Consider the following 21,621-nt stretch of genomic DNA (forward strand, 5'->3'; position numbering starts at 1 on the left):
TGAATCTTAAATTATACAGAGAAAAACTAAAGGGAGATGTTTCAACTTCCACTTATGTAATGTTTAGCTCGTAATATTCATACAGTGTAGAATACTCTTAGGAATGAAGCATACTTACTGAGTTTTCAGACTGCTGTAGAAGCTAAAAAACGGTCACAGGGGCTGGGGATGTAGCTCAGGGATGCAGGGTATACTTAGCTTGCACAGGCCCTGGGTTCGATCTCTGGCACCCAAACACCCACCCTCCCCCGAACCACTGCAGAAGGGAGCAGAAAACCGCACCAGCTCTTGTAATCCAGAGGTGGGCACCAGGAGCCTCCTGGGCATGGACAGACAGCAGCTGGGGGTGGTGGGGTGGGCAGATCCAGGCCGTGGGGTGAAGCAGATGGGGGCTGGGACCCTGGCTGCCCCCTGTGGATCTGATTAGGGGAGAGAAGCCCCACTTGCTGCTTTGGCCTGTGAGGGTTTGGGGCCAGCCTGGGGCCTGGTGACCAGCCAGTCCTTGGCCTCTTTAGGGCTCACTGATTACCAAAAGCAACTCAGAAAGCAGTGACAGCTGCGAGCTGATCACAGCAGGGAAATGGGAAGCAGTGGGTCTGGAACGCGGGCTGCCCCGGGCAGCGGTGAGGATGAAGCAGCCCTGCCGGGGACCAGGGTCTCTGAGGAGAGGCCATCTGCACCCGCCTGGCGGTGCCCCTTGGGGAATGAAGGGCCACCAAAGGGGCATCACATCCATGTCCCCGGTGTCCCCGAAGCCTCGCCACCCTGCAGTGGCAGGGCCTGCACTCTCGGTGACCAGCTGCTTAGGGAATGGAGCTGCATGACCACGAAGGTGCTGGGGACAAGGAACCGAGGGGTCCAGAAGAACTTCCCTGCAGGGCTACCGAAGGGGTGTGGCAGTGGACAGATGAGGTCCCCTGATGATCCACCCGAGCCGCCCCCATCTGGGGAGAGTGCGTGGACAGCCCCAGGGTGCCAGACGGGTCTGCACAGGCTCAGACCGAAAGGCAGGCTCCTGGCTCCCGGCCCGGGGCTCCTGCCCCTGCTCTGTCCCCAGAGCTGCCTCCTGTTGTTTACTGGCATGAGGGGCACCTCCAGGAGGCACCTGCTGAGCCCATGGGGTGGGGGACATGCCCCGCTGCTGCCAAACCCCAGCAGCCTGTCGCCCACAGCCCACAGAGCCGGAGGGCTATTGCTGTTCCCCACCTCGGGGGCCCTAGGCCGGTTCCTCGGCGGCCCTTCCCTCCTGATGTGCCAGGGGTCCTGCCCGCCTCCACAAAGAAGCAGCGACAGGAGTAGCCAGGTGACAGAAGGCTACAAGATGGCCCTGAGCCACACTACGGGCTCTTGCCTTTGGCTACTTGCACCTTGCTGCCCCTCATTTTTTTTTTGGTGGTCCTGGGGATTGAACTCAGGGCCTCGCACATGCTAGGCAAGCCCTCTGTCCCTGAGCCACATCCCCAGCCCTGCCACAGCCCCATCAGGGCCTATTGTCCCCATCTCACTGGCTTGACTCAGCGTCAGAAAACCAGCGGTGATGACCCGTGAGGACTCCAGTAGGCAGAGCAAGATCAGGCCCGTCGTATGTCACAATTTGGGGGTTTCAAGTTTTTTCTGGTCACACGATAGCATGCTACATACAGAAAAACGCACTCGTTGCGTGCCTCGTGTGTGCCGGGCGCTGTGCTAATGCAAGCCTGTGAGCTGCGGCGTCTCTCCCAGGGCCCAGGGAGGAAACGGCTCGATGCGTTTGCCTCCTCACCGCCCACGCAGCAGCGCAGACGCCAGGCCCGCCTCTCTCCAGCGTTTCCAATCATGGTTTCCACCAGTACTTTTGTGATCCATCAACTGGGTTATTTTTTAAAATATATTTTTATTTTTAGTTTGTAGCAGGAGCCGCGCAATCCCCTGGGTACGGACAGGAACTGTGAGTGGGAGGTTTCTCTTGTTCTGTTTGCGTTTTACAGCGCTAGGACGCAACACGCCAGGCAAGCGCTCTGCGTGGGGCCCCACCCCAGCCCCCCGCTGCCTATTTCTCTGTCCCACGCTGGTCTACATTCCAAGACATGTTGCTTCAGACCAAGAAGCCAGGACCGGGAGCTGGGGGCCTCACCCCAGGGCCAGCGCTAACTGCATCCCAGTTTCTTTTTATCTATAGTAAGCAAGCCCCGGGAGGCGGATGGGACAGCTGGGCAGGGTGTGGCAGGCACTCTGAGACCTGCTTCAGGAGAGAAAGCCCAGCTTCGCGGCACCTGGGGCTTGCAGCCTTTCTTCCCGTTTCCGCTGTGAAGTGAGGGGCAAGTGGCCGGACACAGCAGCACCCAGCGGGAGGTGATAGCCCCCCTGCCCTTGTGGTCCTGCAGTTACACTTTGGTCAAATGTGGCACGTTGGTTTTTTTTTTCCGTTTTTTTTTTTTTTTTTCCGGTACCGGGAATCGAACTCATGACTTTGCGCTTGCCAGGCAGGCGCTGTACCGCTGAGCTAAATCCAGTATCTGACCCGTCCTCTGCCAGAGGACGGTATGTGGACTCTAAGAGCTTAGAGACATGAGCTGCTCCATCCACCCCACACGCCCACTTGGTACTGCAGTACTTCTGGGCATGGTGCGCCCTGGGGGAAATTTAAAAAAAAAAAAAAAGCAGGGCAGAGGGTAACGGGGCGCAGGGACCTTACTTCTACCTGATATACCCTGCAGGTGGGCAAGGGAAGCACGCCAGTGTAACGCCCGCCCGTCCCAGCGCCCTGCTTACCTTCGGCTACTCGACGGCCAGCTCCCCTCTCCGAGGTCCCCCCGGCCTCACCGCGCTGAGGCCCTGCACTCTAGGAGTGAGGTCAGCGAAACAGAACACAAGGCCAGCGCTGCGTCCCAGTTTCTTTTTATTTATTTTTTTGTTCTTTTCATTTTTTTTAAGTATGGAGGCTCAAGTATAAGATGTAGATTTATTTTTTTTAAGCTTTACAAAAAAACAAAATAAAACAAAAAACTCCTTTTGCATTCCATAAAAATTGACAGAAAAGCACCTGGCCAGAAGAGCAGGACGCCGCCCCTCCCCGTGGGCTGCGGCTGCGGCTGCGGCTGCGCAGGGCCGGGCGGGTCTGGTCTGCGCGGGACAGGACGTCGCTGAGGGCCGGCTCTCCCTCCTCCACATTGCCCCGTCCCGACCCGACCCCCAACCCCAAGCAACTCCCAAACACACATGGAATCAGTTTTTCTTCTATCTTTCACACACCACAGTTATTTCATAAAATTTTTTTGTTTTACATTTTTTACACCAATGTAACAAAAAGGTGGGAAGGACGACAGTGTATTTTATGCCTATAAATGGAGGTGGGGGAGACGGGGCCCAGGTGAACAAAAAACACACGGTTTCTATGGAAATACCGAGAGTTTTGATAGCAAAACGTGGTGGGAAGCAGGCCTCGGAGCCAGACGGGGTGGTTATCGGGCTTTATTCTCAGGGAGAGATGGCGCTGTGCGGGAGGTCGACGATGCAAGTTGTTATGTGACCTGTCAGGGAGGGGAGTGACGAGGGACAGGGAGCAGAAAATGAGTTTTCTAAGAAAGGAACCTAACGAGGGCATGGCGTGGCCGTTAGCGCGAAGCAGAGGTTTAACATTGCTGCTTTCTCTTCAAAGCCTCCACCAGGTCGTTCTTAAGAGCTTCTTGTTTTGATTTGTCTGCAAAAGTCTGCACAGACCTGCGAGGGAGGAAAGGGGGAATTCTGAGTAGATGGAACAGGGGGAGGAGCGGGACTGAGCTCTGGGGGCCAAGGCTCTGGGCCTGCACCAGACCTGCACCCTCAGCACCCGGCCGGGCTCCCTGGCGAGGCACAGCCTGCCCCCGGATGTTGGCTCTGCCCCAGGCTGTGGGTGACCTGGCTCCAGCAACCCGAACTTAGGGAAACCAAAAGGTGGTCTCTGGGCTTCCCAGCACAATGCCGTCCTGGCCCTTGGCTGCAGACCAGTTGCCCCAACCTTCCAGCTGGGGAGACTGGCCAGGGGCAGAGGAAGCTGGCTCCTCCGGGGTGCGGCAGAGCCCCACCCAGCGAGTGGTTAGGGAACAGTCTCTGCGTGTCTGAGCACCAGGGGTCATGGCTAAGGCAGCACAGGAACGAGGTGAGCGTCTGCACCCCCTGCTGTCCAATCCTGGAAACACCCTTCAAGAAACAGATGCCCCTGATCGTTCCCCAAGGGATCAGTGGGCAGAGGGAGGGCAAGCTGCTCAGAGCTCTAAAGTTCAGAAAATGGTGGGAAGGGAGTGTCAGAAAACCCCCAAGTGCCGAGCCGGGAGAGGAGGCAGGCCCGGGAGAGGCAATGGCACCCCAGTGTGAAGGCCTGGCTACTGAATCAGAGAAAAATCACAGAACAGTAAGACGTGGCACAGGCAAGGCTGGGAAACAATCTGTATACAAACGACAAAATCCCCATAGAAATGCCTCCGACTCGCACATCTGCACACTTGCCCTGGCTGCCCCTGGTTCTGAAGCAGTGAAGGCAAAGTCAGGGTATCAGCTCTGGGGTTCAAGGTTCCAAATCTCAGCTGACCCACTGGGTTCATAATGGGCGGCCGACACTACCACCTGAAGGCCAGGAGCAGTAGTAGAGGGGTTCCCAGCCTGGCAGGGCCAGTTCTTCTGGGAAGGAGAAACTGCGAAGTCTGGACCTGAGCCCTAACGGGTGACTGTTCCCCAGTCAGGATCAGGCTAGAGATGGGGACGCCAGACTCGGCCAGCTGCAGGACTAAGGAGCAGAGGCGCCACTCACAGGCAGAGCTCAGGGACGTGGAATGAGTGCCTGAGGCATGCAGGCTCCCCACCACCCACCAGGGACCCTATGCCCCCAGCGGGTGGCTGGGGAATGGTGCCGCCATGGCACGCCTTAAAAGGGGTTTTCGCCACAAGATGGGAAGCCTGAGCCTTGTTCTGCATCTTGAGCTGATAGCCGCAGTGGACCTGGAGCCAACACACACTCACCAGGCTGCTGCGGAAGCCAGTCTCAGGAGCACAGCTCTACCTCGTCACACACACGCCTGACCCCAGCCCACCACAAGTTCCCTGAGCCTCTTCTGGGTTGGGTGGACCTGCCAGGTTTCCAAATGTCTTGTTTTTCTTTTCTTCTTTTTTTCCCCCCCGTACTGGGAATTGAACTCAGGACCTTGTGCTTGCCAGGCCGGTGATTGTGCTGCTTCCCCCCACTCCAGGGATGCTGACTGTCTTGGTACATCTGTGCTTGTCCAGAGCTCAAGTCGTGGTTCCCGGCTATGGTCAACAAGCACGACTGTTTTCCCTTCCGAGCAGAGCTCGCAGCAGACAAATGCTGGCTGCAGCTCATGAGGGTGACGGCCACACGGGGCTGGGCAGCTCCCACAGCAGTCAGTCTGGAGGTGCAATGGGCCAGCAGGAAGGACCACAGCTTCACACTGACCCCCCATCCCTAGGCTCAGGAGGAGACCACCTTCCCAGGTCAGCTGGTCCCTGGTGCACTAGGGCAGGGCTTCCTGGGCATCTAGGATCCCTGAAGATAGGAAGAGCTGGCTGTGTGTTCCCCAGACCCAGAGAGGCAGCCCCGAGGAATGGGTGGGCAGAGGCGAAGGGCAGAGGGCAGGGTCCAGGCCCCGCTCCCCAGGCAGCTGACAGGTGCACACTGGCAGCCTCTGCTGGGAGGCGATGTTAGTCCCCGGGGCTGGGCTTCTTCGGGAGCAAAAGCCCAAACCACATCTTCCCCATGCCTGGCCTCTGCCCAGAGAGTAAAGCACACACACCACACACGTGACACATGTCTGTGTTAGGTGGGCCGAGGCTGCACGTCTGAGTGGCTGCTCGCCAGCCAGGAGCAGATACAGGGTTAGTGGTGGTTTAAATGGCCACACAGCAGCCACCGGACCTGCGGGGTCGCGGCGGGTTGGTGAGTCCTGTTTAGTGGGCATCTCAAGCCTCTCGGGCAGGGTACCTGGGCCAGCTTAGTTATCAGGCTGGATGTAGACCTGGCGCTGGGTCAGCACTTGAGAGAGCTCCCTCTGCAACTGCTTAAACTTGTGGTTGTCGGGGATAGCGTCAAGAGATCTAAGAGAGTGTTCAGAGAGGGTGAAGCCAGAGGGAGGGAGCAACGGCAGTGAGAACACGGGGCTGGCTGCCAGGGGACAGGCAGGGACACGTGAGGCAGGAGGGGGTCACCACGGCAACTGCAGCTCTGAGGCTTCCTAGGGCCCCTCCGGTGCAGGTCAGGGCTGGCAGTGGTGCCAGGTTTCAGCTGTCACCCCACAGGTCCACAGAGGACAATCCTCTTTATAAAACTATACAGAAGGTAACTCACAACTGTCTCCGGGACAAATATACACGCTGGGGCAGCTGTAGGGTCCCATGTTCCTCTCCTCTGGCCCAGCCAGATGTGGGCATGGAATGGGCTCTAGAGCTGGCCACCAAGAGCACAGCAGGGCCTTTGGACTCACAGTGGGCCTGGGCCAAAGAATCCTTCGCAGGTATCACTAATCCACCTAACCTTGCACCCCGCCCCCTACTGGACAAGGGGCACTGTGGGGCATGTGGAAGGTCTCCTTGAGGGCTCAGGTGACAGCTGAGAGGAGATCCAGATTTCTGGGCTCCAAGATCAGTGCTCACTCTGTAGCTACTTCCTGCTGAGACGCCGGCAGACCCCAAAGCCCTAGAGACCCTTAGCTTTCTGCTCAGCTGCCATGCAGAACCCAGGGCCCGAGGTGGGTGGGAGGGACAGCTCAGGACCCCGGCCACAGCCTTAAGACGCAGAGCTGCCTGTGCTCTGCAGCAGGTGGCAGGCTGGAGGGGCTGTTTGTAGGCCACACTGTGCTGCCTGGGAGCTGGGCTGCACAGAGGAGGCCTGGCCCTAGCACCAGGCCTTCGCTCTGGTGTCCTGGGGATGGTGGGGCCCCTCAGGCCCAGCACCGAGGAGCTGGGCAGATACTCTGTATGGGCCTGAGAAGCTGGAGAGGTGGGTTCCAGGGATGAGGGCAGCAAAGGCTGAGCAGGTGAGAAGTGGCAGGAACCAGAAGCTATGGGAGAGCATACTATAGGGGGGGATGTACCTGTCAGTCCCAGAGGGTGAGCACTTTGGGCCCATTTTATGAATGAGGAAACTGAGGCCCAAGGCCACATGGCCATTAACTAGCACAGCCAGAAGTCAAACCTGTAGTTCTGGTTTCAAAGTTTCTGACTTCGGGTACATTACCTCAGCCCATTGACGATGTCCTTTGTCTTTCCAAAGTAGATTTCATTCAGCGTACTTCTGATTTTATTTTCCATGTCCTGGGAAGGGAGGGCGGTCAGCCAGGATGGGAAACAGTGAGGAATGGCCCTTCGCTCACCCTGCAGTCCCCGCTGAGACCACAGAGGGGAGACACACAGCTGCAGCTCGGCTTTGGGAGCGAGCTCCTAGCTGCCAAGACTCCCCCTCCCCTTTGGGCTCTGAGCCCTTCCGTCCTTAGGCGTGGAGGAAGCCAACACCTAGGGTCTGGCGGCCAACTCTGACCATTATTGGGAGCTGGTCTAAACCACATCTCCCCCCCTTGGCCTGGCCACCAGTTCTGTGAACAATCCCATGAAACCGGAGAGCGCTTCCCCACTTCCCAACAACGTGGTGACAGGCAAGGCCGAGCAGCCTCCACTGAAGCTGCTCCAAGGCCACCCTGTTCCAGGGATCTGCTTCCTTCCCGAGCCCACGTTGTGTTCACACCCAGTGCATTGGGGGAGACAGGACTTATCGCTTCCGAGAGCCAAGGGCTGAGCACAGCCCTCTGGGAGCTCACTGGGGGGTGGCGCCTGCAGTCGAGCCTTGTGTGTGGCCAAATCCAAAGGCTCAGAGGCCGAGGCAGGCAGAGCTGAGTAGACCCCCACCGAACTGGGGCCTGGAGGCCACTCACCTCTACCAGGCGCCCAATGTTGGCTATGTGTGGGGAGCAGTCACTCACAGTTTCATCTTTTTCCATCTGTGAAAGACAAACAGGCATTGCTCCAGTGAGGGAAAGCAGGTGCTCCGGAGAATGAAGCCTGTAACCTCCCTTCGTAAACCTCCCTTCGTAACCTCCCTTCGTAACCTCCCTTCGTAAACCTCAGGTTTACGAAGAGCCCGGCGCTGTGCTGTGCCGGTGGGTGGCTTTGCAGAGCCAGCTGCAAGTGTCACAAGGCCACTTCTGCAGCACAAAAATGCGATTTCAGACCATGAACCACCCAGCCAGCAGAAACCCTGACAGCCCATTTCCAGGGGAGTTTTCTGCTGCGGCCATGGGAGGAACAGAACCCGTCCCCCACCACCAGCCACAGCAGGGACAGCAGAAGGCCCACTCTGGCCAGGCACTGGCTCGCCCAGGGCCAACTGGAGAGAACTCACTCGCCTGCTCTGCCTTTACACCACTGCTAGCAGGTGCAGGCCCAGGCTACCTGCCCAGGCGGGTGCTGGGGTCGCAGGGGAAGCCTCCCAGCCGTGACACTGTCACACGTTGGCACGCCACTGGGAGAAGACCTTGCCAGGAGGGCTGACAACACGGGGTGACAGCAGTCTCTGGGGCTGGGGGAGGTGGCAACTTGCCCACAGGCAGCCACGGCAAAATCTGGGTGAAACTTGCTCTGTTTTTGGAACCCATGCCCTCCCACCCTGGAGGCTGGGCATCGGGACAGAAGTGGGAAGCCAGCACCTCAGTCTCCAGGACATTCCTCCTAGGCCAGGTGGTCAGCTCCACCCCATAATCAGTACGCTGAGTCCCAAAAGGAAAGCAGCTGGAGAAGGAATTGCCAGGCCACGCCTCGCCAGAGCACCTGGTCACGGGCAGTGGATTTCCCCATTTTTCCCATTACTTCTCTGACAAGATTACAACCTTTTTTTTTTAGTTGTACTGGGAAATGAACCCAGGGTCTTGCCCTTCCACTGAGCTGCATACTCAGCCCTTGTAAAATTTTGAGACAGGGTCATGCTAAGTTGCCCAGGCTGGGCTCAAATTCACATCCTTCTACCTCAGCCGCCCAGAGCGCTGCAATCATGGGCATGTGCCACCACACCCAGTCGATTACAGCTTTCTGGGGACACGATCTGCCCATGTTGTGTCTCTCAGGGTGCCCAGCAGAATATGGATTGCAGAAGTGTTCAACATCACTGAACTGACTGTAAGGGCTAACTGTTGAAATAAAAATACGGAATCTGTCTTAAGAGATAGGGAGGGCCAGGTGTAGTGCATCGCTGTGAGCTGGAGGCCAGCCTGGGCCACACAGCGAGTTCGAGGCCAGCCTGAGCTGCACTGTGAGACCCTGCCTCAAAAATAGAACAAAAATAAGAAAAAGAAACAGGAAGAAAAGAAAAGTATAATGGCCAGAGGCTAGAATTCAAGATGACCTCAGGCAGGAAGAGAAAAGCAAAGGTGGGGTCATAACCTTCAGTACCACAAGGAGCACAGCATGGGTGAGAGATAGTGTTCAGGGGTCAGAGGCTCTGTGCTTCCATCTGCTTCTGCTTGTCTTTATCCGGGAGGATTTTTAGGCAAGGAAGGAAGAGAAGACCAGACTCAGTGGGTGAGCAGAGGGCAGGAAGAACCAAGTCACTTTATTGACTGACTGATTTTTTGAAACAGGGTCTCACTGTGTAGAGTTCAGGGTCTTCAACTTGTGGCAATCCTCCTGCTGAGTGTGAGATTGCAGGTGTGCACCATCAAGCCTGGCCCAAAGTCATTTAAAAAAAAAAAAATTTTACATAGAAAATTTAAAATCAAAACCATACATAATACTGTAGCATGACAATCATGATGACATTTTTGTGGCGTACTTAAATTTCTATTCTAGCTGGGCACAGGGGTGCACGCCTCCCAGCACTTGGGAGGCTGAGGCAGGAGGATTGTTGCGAGTTCGAGGCCAGCCTAAGGTACAAAGTGAGCTCAAGGCCAGCCTGAACTGCACAGCGAGACCCTGTCTCAAGGAAGACCCCCCCACAAATTTCTATTCTGATATAGTATAGCTCTTTCAATCAATGGTCTCTATGTAATACATAAGAAACTTTTAAGCCAGGTGTGGTGGCGCATGCCTGTAATCCCAGCACTTGGGAGGCTGAGGCAGGAGGATTGTTGCCAGTTCGAGACCAGCCTGGGCTACAAAGTGAGCTCAAGGCCAGCCTGAACTGCATAGCAAGACCCTGTCTCAAAAAGACAAAAAAAAAAAAAAAAAGGACTATCATGCCCTTGTGAAAAAACCCAAAGTCACTTCAAATGCTCAGGCTTCTCGGGTCAACAATCTGACCCTGAAAATGACAGCATGCCTCGGCGGTGCAAGGACACTAGAGAGGCAGTGCCGGCCTGCTCTTCCTGAAAGAGGGAAGGTATAGTCTGGAAGTTATGTGCTAACTGGAAACTAATCTAGACATTACTTCCCCTCCCCCTGCAGGACTAGGGATTAAAAGCCCAGTGCCTTTGCACTGAGCTACAGACCCAGCCCTTTAAACCTTTTGAGAAAATGTCTCACTATGTCACTGAATTAACCACGGTGGGCTTCAACTTGTGATTCTCCAGCCTCAGCCTCCTAGTACCTGGGATGGCAGGCACAGACATTTTTGATGGAATCATTAAAAACCATCCGTTGGGATGCTTTGTAATCAGAGATCACAGAAGCTGGCATGGGCTCACCAAGGACCAGGTCTCACACCTGACTTTGAAGGGGAAGCTGGGCTGGAAGGACAGAGAACAGCATCCTTTCAGCAGGCTCCTGCCCGCTCAGATGGCGCTTCTGCCCCCAGGGGCTGGGCCTGTGTTCCCAGGTGGCCTCTGAGGCACCCAGCAGGCATCTCTATCTGCCCCGTGTCAACCTGTCTGCCCAGATATGAGCTTTTCAGATGCTACCACACGGTACTGTAGATCTTTCAACCTGTGCTCTTCCTACTTCAGTGTGCAAACCAGGTAAGTTCAAATATTAACTTTACTAGGTACAAAATGGGTAGAGCTGACTTAAAAGAGCTCCTGTAACCAAGAGATTTGTGAGTTTTAGGTGGTTTCACCCTTGTCAAGAATGTGGTCAAGGGCCAGGGATACAGCTCAGCGGCAGTGCCTGCCTGGCAAGCACAAGGTTATGAGTTCGATTCCCGGTATCAAAAAAAAAAAAAAAAAAAAGAACGTGGTCGCGTCTGGTGGAGCACACCTGTAATCCTAATTGCTCAGGAGGCTGAGGCAGGAGGATTGCAAGTTTGAGACCAGCACAGGGAGGCCATGTTTTTTAAAAAAATGTAAAAAAGTCTGGGGATGTAGTACAGTGGTAGTGTGCCCTGGGTTCGACCCTCATCACTAAAACAAGAAAATGCCCCACAAAACAACAGCAACAACAACCCCTGAAGCTTTCCTGCACCTGTGGAGCGTAACATGGAAACTGACAGGCGCACAGGTCAGGGTGACACTCCCACCTCGTTACAGAATGAAGCCGACAACCCAAGTCCGCAACCTGCGGCAGGGGCAGTGCAGGCTCTGCTCTGTCTCGACACACAGGTAAGGTTCGGTTTAATTAATTAATTAATTAATTAATTAATTTTGGGTACTGGAAATTGAACTCAGGACCTCATGCTTGCCAGGCAGGTGCTGTGCCACCTAGCTGTATCCGCCGCCAAGGCTGAGTTTAATTTAAGACACCGAAAATTCTTCCTCCCTCCCTTCCCTCCCTCCCTCCTTTTCTCCCTCCCTCCTTCCCTCTCTCTTTGAGACAGGGTCTTGCTATGTAGCCCAGGCTGGCCTTTAACTCTTGCTGATCCTCCTGCCTCAGCCTCCCTGGGATTACAGGTGTGTGCCACTACACCCAGCAAGAACACTGGAGTTTGAAAGAGCCATGGACAAGGCATTTTTTCCACCTAAAAGGTTTGAACATCCTGACCACAGAATGCAGAGGAAAGAAATGGGGACATCCAAGCCTGGGTGTGTGGGAGGGGACCTGGGAGCCTGCAGGGCTCTGAAGCGGGAACAGACCAATCTTTGTCACTACAGACTGTAAAGATGGTGGACCGAGAGGGGAGAAAATATGGATGACAGAGTTGGGGCCATAATGTGTTAACAGCTTTGTCCTTAATAAGGATCTGCTTATAGAGCAGTAAGCTCCAATCTCTCAGCTGTCTGAGGGGGGATGGGGTGGCTGTTGGTAAGATATAACACGGGGATTTAGTTTGAAACTCCAGGCTGGAAACTACGGCCTCAAAAAGCCCTTTCAAAGTGATGCAACTCAATCTGCAAAACAAACACATCTGGTTCTGGCACTGGGAGACTGAGGCAGGAGGATCATGAGTTTGAGGCTAGCCTGGACTACACATGTAAGCAAGACCCTGTCTCAAAAAACCAACACATCTGGTTGTGGTAGGACTGAGGGCTGGTCAGATGGAAGAGGGAGAGGAATGCTAGAATGTCCCCCTCCACACCGCCTGTGGGCCCTGGATTACCCTGCACACTCTTAGGCAGGCATCAAGGGGAGTCTCAATCTGAGGCTGCAAAGGGTGCACACAAAACTGCAGTGAGTGCCCATGCACACGACCATGACAGCCACCCGCTCCACGCCGGTAGCTAATTTAGCCTCCCCCAGGCAGAGCTGCTGTTTGCCGGACTATCACCTTCCCCTTGCAAAAGCCCGTTGCCAGGACAACTGGTTGGTGTGTATGCCAAACAGGAGTTGGGGGGCACAGCAGGGCGGGAGGAGGGCCCTTCATCTACCCATGTTTAGAAGGAATTTTTGGATGCCGACCCACGGTGACTGTGTGTTCTCTCTCTTCACATGGAAATGGTTACCAGGCCCAGAGTCAGGGCTGCTCAGAGCTGCTCTGCTGGGAAAGGAGAAAGCTGAGGGCAGGGGGTGTCTGACCCAAGTGAATTATGTCCTTCCAGCAAATTAGCTTCTCTCCTTCCCCAGCTCCACAAAGAAGGCAGATTCCTGCTCTCCCCGTTACCACTGGGAAGAGATGAGGGCTTTGAGCTCACCGAGGGCCCCGTGTTAAATGAGCACCACCTGCAGAAGGTAAGGCCAGCACTGTGGGCAAAGGGATCATTATGAGGGTGAGTCATGCCAGCGACTCGGTCTTCGGGTTCTTATCTATCTTTGTCCACCTTCCAACAAGCAGAAAGGCTGAGGCGACTGGCACTCAAGAAGAGGTGGGGGAGCATATGGATTCCCCAGCAGCACACAAGGGGGCCCCTCAGCCAGGGCAGGGAAGCTGAGCCCCAATAAAAGGCCCAGCAGGGGCTAGGGGAGGGAAGGGAGCGAGCCTGGGGTGGGGGACAGATTCTGGCACACACCAACGTTTTTCCACGGTCCCCTTTTCCCACCCCCTGCTGACTCCCCTCCACACCTGGCCAGGCTCAGCTTGCTGGCAATGCTGACCCACCAGAAATAGAACTATTTTTGTAATGCATATATTATTACATCCTTATAAAAGTGGCTGCCAGAAGGAAAACACTTTTATGTGCTGTAGCCGCACAGATGTTCCACAAGGTAGTTCCAACTCAAATCTGGAGTCAGAGCCCAGCCTGCTGCCTGTCCCCAAGACCTTCTCCTCCTCTCCCATGGCCTGAGATGGGGGAAGACACTGGAAAGCTCTTGGAAACGGGTGGTCATTGTCCTCAGGGGGTGAAACCGTGTCTCTCACTGGCACATGGCATCTTCAAGTGAGAACAGCCAGGAGGGCGGGCTTGGCAGAAGTCAGTGCCACTCAAGAGCCCTGTGGCTGCTTCTGGCTCAGGTCCCAAGGCCCCTGTGCTGGAGCCCAGAAGGAAAAGGGCCTCAGCCTGTCTAGGACTTGATTTCCTTACCGCTGCATCACACGAAAGGAACTAATATACAGAAAACGCGTAGAGCGGTGACCGGCGGGAGGGCAGCTCTTCTGGCTTGTCCAAACAGAGCTCCGTTCCCAAGCCCCTGCAGCCCTTGGAGTCCTGCTGGTTGCCAAGTTGTGCTGTGGGCACAAGGCTGGGTTGGAGGCCAGGACCCAACCTGCTGCCAAGCCAAGGAAGGCCAGGGTTGCCCAGTGTAGGAAAACATTTGGTCTAAAAGTGTGTACATTCTAGAAGGTTCGTGGTAGCAGCAGTAACAGCTATCTTTATTGAGTACAAGCCATGTGTTGACATGGTATGAGCTTTCAAAGCAGACATCATCAACTCAGAGTCTCAGAGAAGTGAGGTGGTTTGTCCGGGTCACATAGCTGGGAAGCTACTGGGCTAGAACCAGGACTGAGGTCTGAATGATTCTGAAAGCTGTTTTCTTCCACAAGACCTCTCTGCTGGCTCAATTTCCTCTATGCTCTTTACCAGAAAAGCCAAGGATAAACCACAATCCAGAGCTCAGAAATTCCGAGCAGGGTCCATCTGGCCTCCTATGTCTCCCGCCTTGCATCTCTGGCCCCTTCTCCTGCCCTGTCCTCTGTAGCCAGGGACGGGGGCCGAGGGACCGCCTAATACCCAGCTTTCCTCCTCAGCCACACGCTGGGTCATTCTGTCCTGGGCCATCTGACAAATGCCCAACAAACCACTCTGAGGAGCCGTGCTGCTCGAGTGTGGCCACCCAGGCGACCTCATGGGTGGCAGCAAGGAGCTGCTGCAGCTGCACACACTCCCAGATCTGCCCTGAGCTCGCCGGCCCATCCTTTGTTCCCTGCATCTGGAAGGGCGGGCCCCGGCTTCACCCCTCTAAGGAAAATATACTGCCTGGCCAAATGAACTGCCAAGGCTAAGTCAGGGAGACCTCTGCTGCCATGACCCGCGACAAGGGCTGCGGCTGGGGCTTTCTTGCCTGAAGACACACTGGGGAGCCTGTGCCTACGTGGGAAGACAGCTCTGCCTGCAAATGACTGGCCTGATCTCCCCACTCGACAAAACATTCCACCTTCATGTCTAAATATTTAGAATTTGGAAAAAAAGAAAATCAAACGAACATCTGCAGGGCCCTTCCCCGGATAGGAGACCTTGGATCTCTTTCCAGAGATTTACGTCTGCCTTCCCCACGTCTGCTGTCACACAGGACGGGACCTCAGTGCGGCTTCCTTTTCAGCGTGCTGCGACTTGGCCCACAGCCCTTCTGCACTTGCCCCAGGCCTTCCTGCGAGGGCTCTGAGGAGTGAGCCAAGGGGCACCTTTGCCCGCCTCCCTGCTTCCTCACTGAGGGTCCCACGGGGCTGGAATGAGCCTCCACGAAGCCCCACACTGGCAGGGATCTGCCCGAACACTTCACTCTGTTTTCTAATCCATGTTCCAGAGAAACAGCTCTGATGGGGTAACAAAAGGCCACAGTGAGGGGGTGGCAGGGGCCCCGGGAGCTCACACCCGGGTGTGTCCCGACCAGCTGGGAACTGCAGCTGTGGCCATTCATCACCGTGACAGGGACCACCGAGAGCAGCGCTCCAGCTCATTGGCTGGCACTTCCTGAAGCCATCAAACCGAGAGAGGTCAGGACCTGGGCAAGGATGGGATGCCCTGGGAAGGGACCCCTGATGAGAAGCACCCGCAAGTCTTTCTAGATACTTCTGCAGGCGGGGCCTAGAAAGCCAGAAGATGAGGGAGTGTCTGGGGCCACGCATGGGCCAGGCTGTTGCTGGGGAGGGCTCCTGACAGCCAGGCAGTGTGTGAGCACGATGGGCAGTGGGGCGAGGGTCCACAGGGAAACCCTCAGCCTGCTGTTGCACGGGCTGTGTGGAGCAGGGGTGAGGATGTGAGCTGTGCTCACATCCTAGGGCTCACACGGCCCTGGCTGCTCTGCTCCGAACACCTCCCCTGCTGCGGCTGCTCCTCCAGCCTCCTGCCTCTGCCCTCCTTCCTCCCTGGAGGTGATGCTCACTTCTGTGCTGACCTCCCCCTGTAGAGACCCTCGTATCTCTGACGGCTTCCCGGGGCCAGGCCTCATCACTTCTCTCCTGGGCAGCTCTAACAGCCCCTCCTGTCAGAAGCTCTCTTTGCTCCCTCCAGGAGTGAATACATCTCCAGTGCTCTACCTGTCCCCTGGTGCCCATAAGGTGGGGCCCTGCCAGAAGCAGCTGATTCCCACTGGAACATTTATTTAGCATCTACTGAATGACAGGCACAGAGGACAGTTTCAGACCAAACAAGTGTGGCACAGTAGAAAGTAGCATTTTCTTTCCAGTCAGGCAAATCTAGGTTCGAATCCTAGCTCTGCCTCTTACTGGTCACGCTATCATGGACAAACTACTTCACAGCTGTGCCTCAGTTTCCTCACCTGTTGGGCAGGGGTGATAACTCTGCCTCGTGTACAGCTGAATCAGAGACAGCCTGCACAGCCGTACGCGCTTACGGTGTATTGCTCACTTGCCCAATGTTCCGGGAACCCCTCTGTCCCCCATCCAAGGCAACCCCAGACACCCTTCCAGGGCTCATCTGGGAGTCGTAGCTAAACCCCTCAACCCTCATTTCCCCTGTTTGTTCAGAAGCTGCGCATCATTAACTTAGATTTGTCTACCTCACCGCTCCCCCATACCCTCTTTATAGTTACTTATGTTGGAAGCAAGCCCCAGCTTTAATGCACCTCAGATGAATTATGGGATTGACCGTAAGAATGATGACAGAAACATGAATTTCCTCATTAAAGCCCCAAGAGCAAAAGGCAATGCAAACAAGGCCCGTGGCCCCAGCCAAGGTGTGCTGAGGACAGCCACTCATCAGGCCCGCGTTTGGCTTGGCAGGAGCCGCTGCTCAAGGCAAGCCGGAACCAGACGCTGGCCGTGGCTGACAGCTCTGATTTAAACTATTAGGAAGGCTGAGGATTAAATATTTGTCCAGGTCACTGTATACTGGGTGGAATTATAAACAGTTGGAATGGTTAAGTGATGCAGGAAGTAGTCTCTGGATATAGATTTGGGGTTCTCCACCCATTCCCCAGGTGTCAGGGTATGGGGAGGCAGGCAGGCAGTGGAGGAGCCAGGTGCCTGGGCTGGCCCTCTCAATGGCCTTGGAAGGTGAGGGGCCATTTCCAGGCAGCAGGATGGGCTCTGCCCCAGAGCACCATGCTTGGTTCTGGGAGGGGTAGGGACAGCCTTGTCCAGAGACCAGCCAAGGAGACCCTGTGCTCCCTCTGGCTTCTGGCTGAGGCATAGCAGAGGTGGTGAGGGCTCTGCATGTGAGTCTAAGGCTCCGACACACGCCCCAGGTGTGCTGGCTGAAATCTGCCTTGCACTTGAATGTAGATGTTCTTGAGACTAATAAAATATAAATTCACTTAAGAGTTACTAACTGATCCTTTCAGTCATTTTTTTTCTATTCAGAGCTATTAAAAGCATGACTATCATTTTTTTTTTTTTTTTGGTGGTGCTGGGGATCAAACCTAGAGTCTTGCACATTTTGGGCAAAAGCTCTGCCACTGAGCCACAGTCTCAGACCCAAGTGTAATTGTTTTATTGAGAAAAAATAGCTTCTGACACTAAGGGAATGTGATTATTTAAAAGCTAGGCATTCTAGGATGGGACAGGGCGCCATAAGGAGGTGGGCTCCCTCCTGAGGACAAAGTGCTGCCTCTATATACTGGGTGGTCTGTGCCTTCTCTTTCCCCTTTACTTAAAGCTTTCTGCCAGAAGATGAAGGCCTCTTGAGGAAAGGGTGTGTATGGGGTCTCGGAGGGGTCAAGGTCTTAAACATGAGCTTCCTTCTGGATAGGGTAGCAAGGGTCTTAAAGCAGCTTAGATGCTTCGAAGGGACATTAGGAGCCTGGTAGCTAGTGATACCCAAGGATAAGATGGGTAGGAGAAACGGGTCTTCAGTTTTAATGTACACACAGAACTGCTGGGAGAATTTCATTAAAATGTAGATCCTGAGTGGACTGGTCTGAGTGGGGTCCAATATTTTAGCATTTCTGGTAAGCGCTCTTGATTTGAGGCTGGTCCTCAGACTGGGCTGAGACAGCCCAGTGCAGGGACCCTGAGATGCAGATGAGTGGCTCACAGAAGGGCGAGCTGGCTTGGCCTGATGGTGGTCTTGGCTACAGGAGGGCAAACAGCGCGGCACTGCATCCTGGGGCGCTGCTTGAGCCTGCAGTGGAGGGCTGTGGCCGGCCCTGCAGAGTGGGAAGAAACCATGGCCAAGCCTGCAGTCACCGTGTCCTGCTATAGCAGGGAAGTGTTTACAACTATGTGTGGCGCAGAGGGCACTATCTGAAACACAAAGCCCCCACAGATGGCAGATTTACAGCTGGCCAACATGATCACCGCAGAAGGTCAGCTCTGAGGCTGTCACCTGTGGACACAGGCAAGTGGCCGGGAACATGAACTTTACCTGTCTGGTGAGGCTGCCTCCGAGGTTCATGGTGCCCGAGCCGGATTTGTTGGTCTGCAGCCAGAGCATCACTGTGGAGGTCAACTTGTAATGGGCATTGCGGCCACTGGACTTCTCCTAGGGGGATGAGGCAGAGATCAGAACCTGCAGAGCAATGTGGGCTGAGGACAGCCTTGGGCATCTTCAATTCAGGCCATTCTAACAGGTCCTTTCCTAAGGCATCACCACAACATTACCTCCCTTAAAAATCCCAATTGTTTGTTTGTTTGTTATTGTATATGTTTTTAGCACATGCAATTTACAATCATCTCGGGGAGCAGGTATATATGCATAATACAGCTTGTTGCTCCCCCCTCAATGGTTTTTAAAGGGGCAGAATCTACAATCCCATATGTTAAGTTCTTTTGGGATCTTTATTAACACTGACTACTGCAGCCTCGTATTTCTCCAAATGGATTTGGAGGAATCAGCAGGGGTCTTTGTATTGCAGCAGAAACCTTTGCTAGAGACTGGGCTCACTGGTGGGCTTAGCACCTGCACTGGGAGGCCCGGGCCACCAGCTGCTGGGGCGGCGGTACCTGCACTTCTACCACATGGATGGAATCCCAGCAGCCTTTGATCTTCTTTGATCCATCTCCAGCCTTCTTTATGAGGATCACTCCAGCAAACCCATGATCCAGATCCCAGAGGTAGACAGATGAGACGCCGCCTTCAAAATACCTGCAAGAGACAGGCCCATGTGCCCATCAGATGTTAAGAGATCTTAGACAAGGTCTCAGGCTGTCATTTAGCAATGACGTACCCAGACATCTGTCTGGGATTAAGGACCCTACCTGCAATGGTTCTAGGCCTAATCTTTATGTCCCCATCATCCTCCAGGTGGGAGTGAGATGCAGCATTTTTAGGGGTAACAGAAAGAGTGTGAGCTTGGTCATGAATATAAATTTGAGTTTGAGCTTTGTGTTTCTGGTGAGCTCACTAGCTCCTCTGGCCTTCAGATTCTTCCCCGATAAAGGATCTGGCACAGTGTGTGACACACAGCAGACAATGACTGGAAGCCACTGCTACTGGAGTAATCATTATTTTAAATGACTCTAGTCAGTATTTCTACCTTTTGGGATTCCTATTTGAATGGGGAAATGGAAAAATATAGCAACAAGTACCCACCCATCCCAGGAGGATCAGGACCCCTGAGGGTCCTTTAGTCACTTGCTAAAAAAGCCTAGCCAGAAACAATGGGTTACATAGCTTCTCCACAGACCCAAGTCAACGTGGAAAGATTCCATGTTATGATCAAATGGTGGAGGGAAAGAAAAGGCCAGGAAAATAGGCCAGCAGGCTGGGCTTGAAGACCTAAGGGACCTGAGGGGATTGTTGTGATAGACAGAGGCTGCTGTGAGTAGAGATTCCAGGAATGGAGTGAGCTAATGCAGAATCTCAGACTCTTATCAATAGCTGACCACAGTTCTGGAAAAATCAACTCTTTCAGGGCCAGTGTATTCTTTGCCCGATAGTCCAGGGGCTCTCTGACGCCAGGGAGGCCGTGAATTAACAATGCAGCAAGTACACTGTGGGAGCAGGGCTGGAGGGCCAGCCCAAGCGGCCCCAGCCATGATCTCTGCTCACTCGCTCACCTATCCGACAATGATTAGCTAAGGGCAGTGACCAGGGAACATCTGTGAAAACCTGGACCACAGGTCCAGACAATGCCTACTTTATCTGACAGTTTAGAGACAAAAGCAAAATAAAGAAGCTACCTGACAGATGATTACTGTTGTTTTTTATATTAAGCACTAAAAATTAACATATTTCTGTGGATGATATCCCAATAGAGCTGTTCTATAATGAAACACATACACAGGGTAAATTTCAGTATTTAAGAGAGCACGGATGAAGGGTGGATAAGAATTCTTCGTATAATTGTTCCTCTGTATCTAGAGGTTCCACATCCTTGAATTTAACCACCTTTGAGTTGAAAATATTCAGGAAAAAGCATGCATCTGTACTGAACACGTACAGGTTTTTTCCTGGTTATTATTCCCTGAATAATACAGTATTAACGGGGCAACCCACTTTCCAGGCCCCCTTCTGTCCCTCTTAAAAAGCTTTCTTGCTGGGCATGGTGGCGCACGCCTGTAATCCCAGTACTCAGGAGGCTGAGGCAGGAGGATCGTTTCGAGTTCGAGGCCAGCCTGGGCTACAAAGTGAGCTCAAGGTCAGCCTGAACTGCATAGTGAGACCCCGTCTCCAAAAAAAAAGCTTTCTTTGTCTCAATATATTCTTCCTACTCTAAAAAAATTTTATATATTTATACACACACACACACACACACAATGAACTATTTACATAGCAGTTGCACTGTGTTAGGTATTCTAAGTACCCTGGAGATGATTTATAGTAACAGGGGACATGCACAGGTCATGTGAAATTATGATGGCATTTTCTGTAAGGGCCTTGAGCACCTGAGGACTTTGGTTTCCACACAGGGTCCTGGAACCAACCCCCTGCACACTCTTAGGGCCCATTACACTGTGTTTGCAATTTTACTCAAAGTCTAAAATTATTTCAAACTAAAAAAAAAAAAAAAATTAGGTCAGTACATGATATACGCCAAAGTGTAACGCAATCCATCAGAAGGAAGCAGCCCCTGCTCCACAGACACACTGACATAGCAGGGTGCCAAAGCTATTTTATCTCCTTGCCCTAATTCACTGAAGACCACAGAGTTCCCAAGGGGGCTTGCTGCTTAGGCTGGCTACCTTACCCCATCCCTGCAAGATTCCTACGGTAGACGGGGGCCAGTCCTCTGCTGCAGGACTGTCCCATCCCCTTCTCCATCCCACACGCCCACTGTGATTAAGCCGTCGAAGCGGATTCACACCCTGCCTCCCACTGGCAGGGGCAAGCACCATGAGCATCTGCTCTAAGTGTCGAGAAGCCAGACGCAGAGTGGCATGGGGCCTGGCTCCGGACAGATGCAACAGTGCAGGACCATGGGAGAAAAAGCATGCAGGAATGGGCAGACATCTGTGGGGCCCAGCACTCGGGCCATACTGGGCGAACGCCAAGGCACTGGCCAACCCTGCACCCTCCAAGATGCAAAGTGGAATATAATGTCTCTTCACCTGAATTCTCTCCAAACTTTCCCACCCAAGATGAGATAAGATGTGTTTTGATTTAAAAATCCAAGGTCCCACCTCTCTCTGTAGAGCAATCTGGGTGTGGACCAGCCCCATAGGGTGTGAGCACACGCTGGGCCATTCTTGAATTATCCTGGGATGTGTGGAGATAGATCATCACCTCAAAATTAGAGCTGTGCTACAGTCCGGCGGGCTCACGAATCTTTTTGGTCATGTACTAGCTTAGGAGGCTGGAGGGAACAGCAACC

General features: G+C 53.9%; 1 protein-coding gene across 2 annotated transcripts in view; it reads right to left on the reverse strand.

The window, feature by feature from the left end:
* Positions 1–2,927: 2,927 nt before the first annotated feature.
* Capzb (capping protein (actin filament) muscle Z-line, beta) overlaps positions 2,928–21,621 on the reverse strand; it is a 134,061-nt gene continuing 115,367 nt past the window's right edge. Inside the window, exons 5-10 of one of the 2 annotated variants that reach the window (XM_005394657.2) lie at positions 18,812–18,953; positions 18,234–18,350; positions 7,893–7,958; positions 7,202–7,278; positions 5,951–6,063; positions 3,613–3,699 (exon numbers count right to left, since the gene is read on the reverse strand). In XM_005394657.2, coding sequence (XP_005394714.1) covers positions 5,961–6,063; positions 7,202–7,278; positions 7,893–7,958; positions 18,234–18,350; positions 18,812–18,953 — 505 coding nt within the window. In that variant the 3' untranslated portion in view covers positions 3,613–3,699; positions 5,951–5,960. Of the gene's footprint in view, positions 3,700–5,950; positions 6,064–7,201; positions 7,279–7,892; positions 7,959–18,233; positions 18,351–18,811; positions 18,954–21,621 lie in introns of both variants that reach the window. The other variant, XM_005394658.2, reaches the window with a different exon arrangement.

Source organism: Chinchilla lanigera, unplaced genomic scaffold (genome assembly GCF_000276665.1).
Source record: "Chinchilla lanigera isolate Chin_1 unplaced genomic scaffold, ChiLan1.0 scaffold00051, whole genome shotgun sequence".
Classification (NCBI taxonomy): domain Eukaryota; kingdom Metazoa; phylum Chordata; class Mammalia; order Rodentia; family Chinchillidae; genus Chinchilla; species Chinchilla lanigera.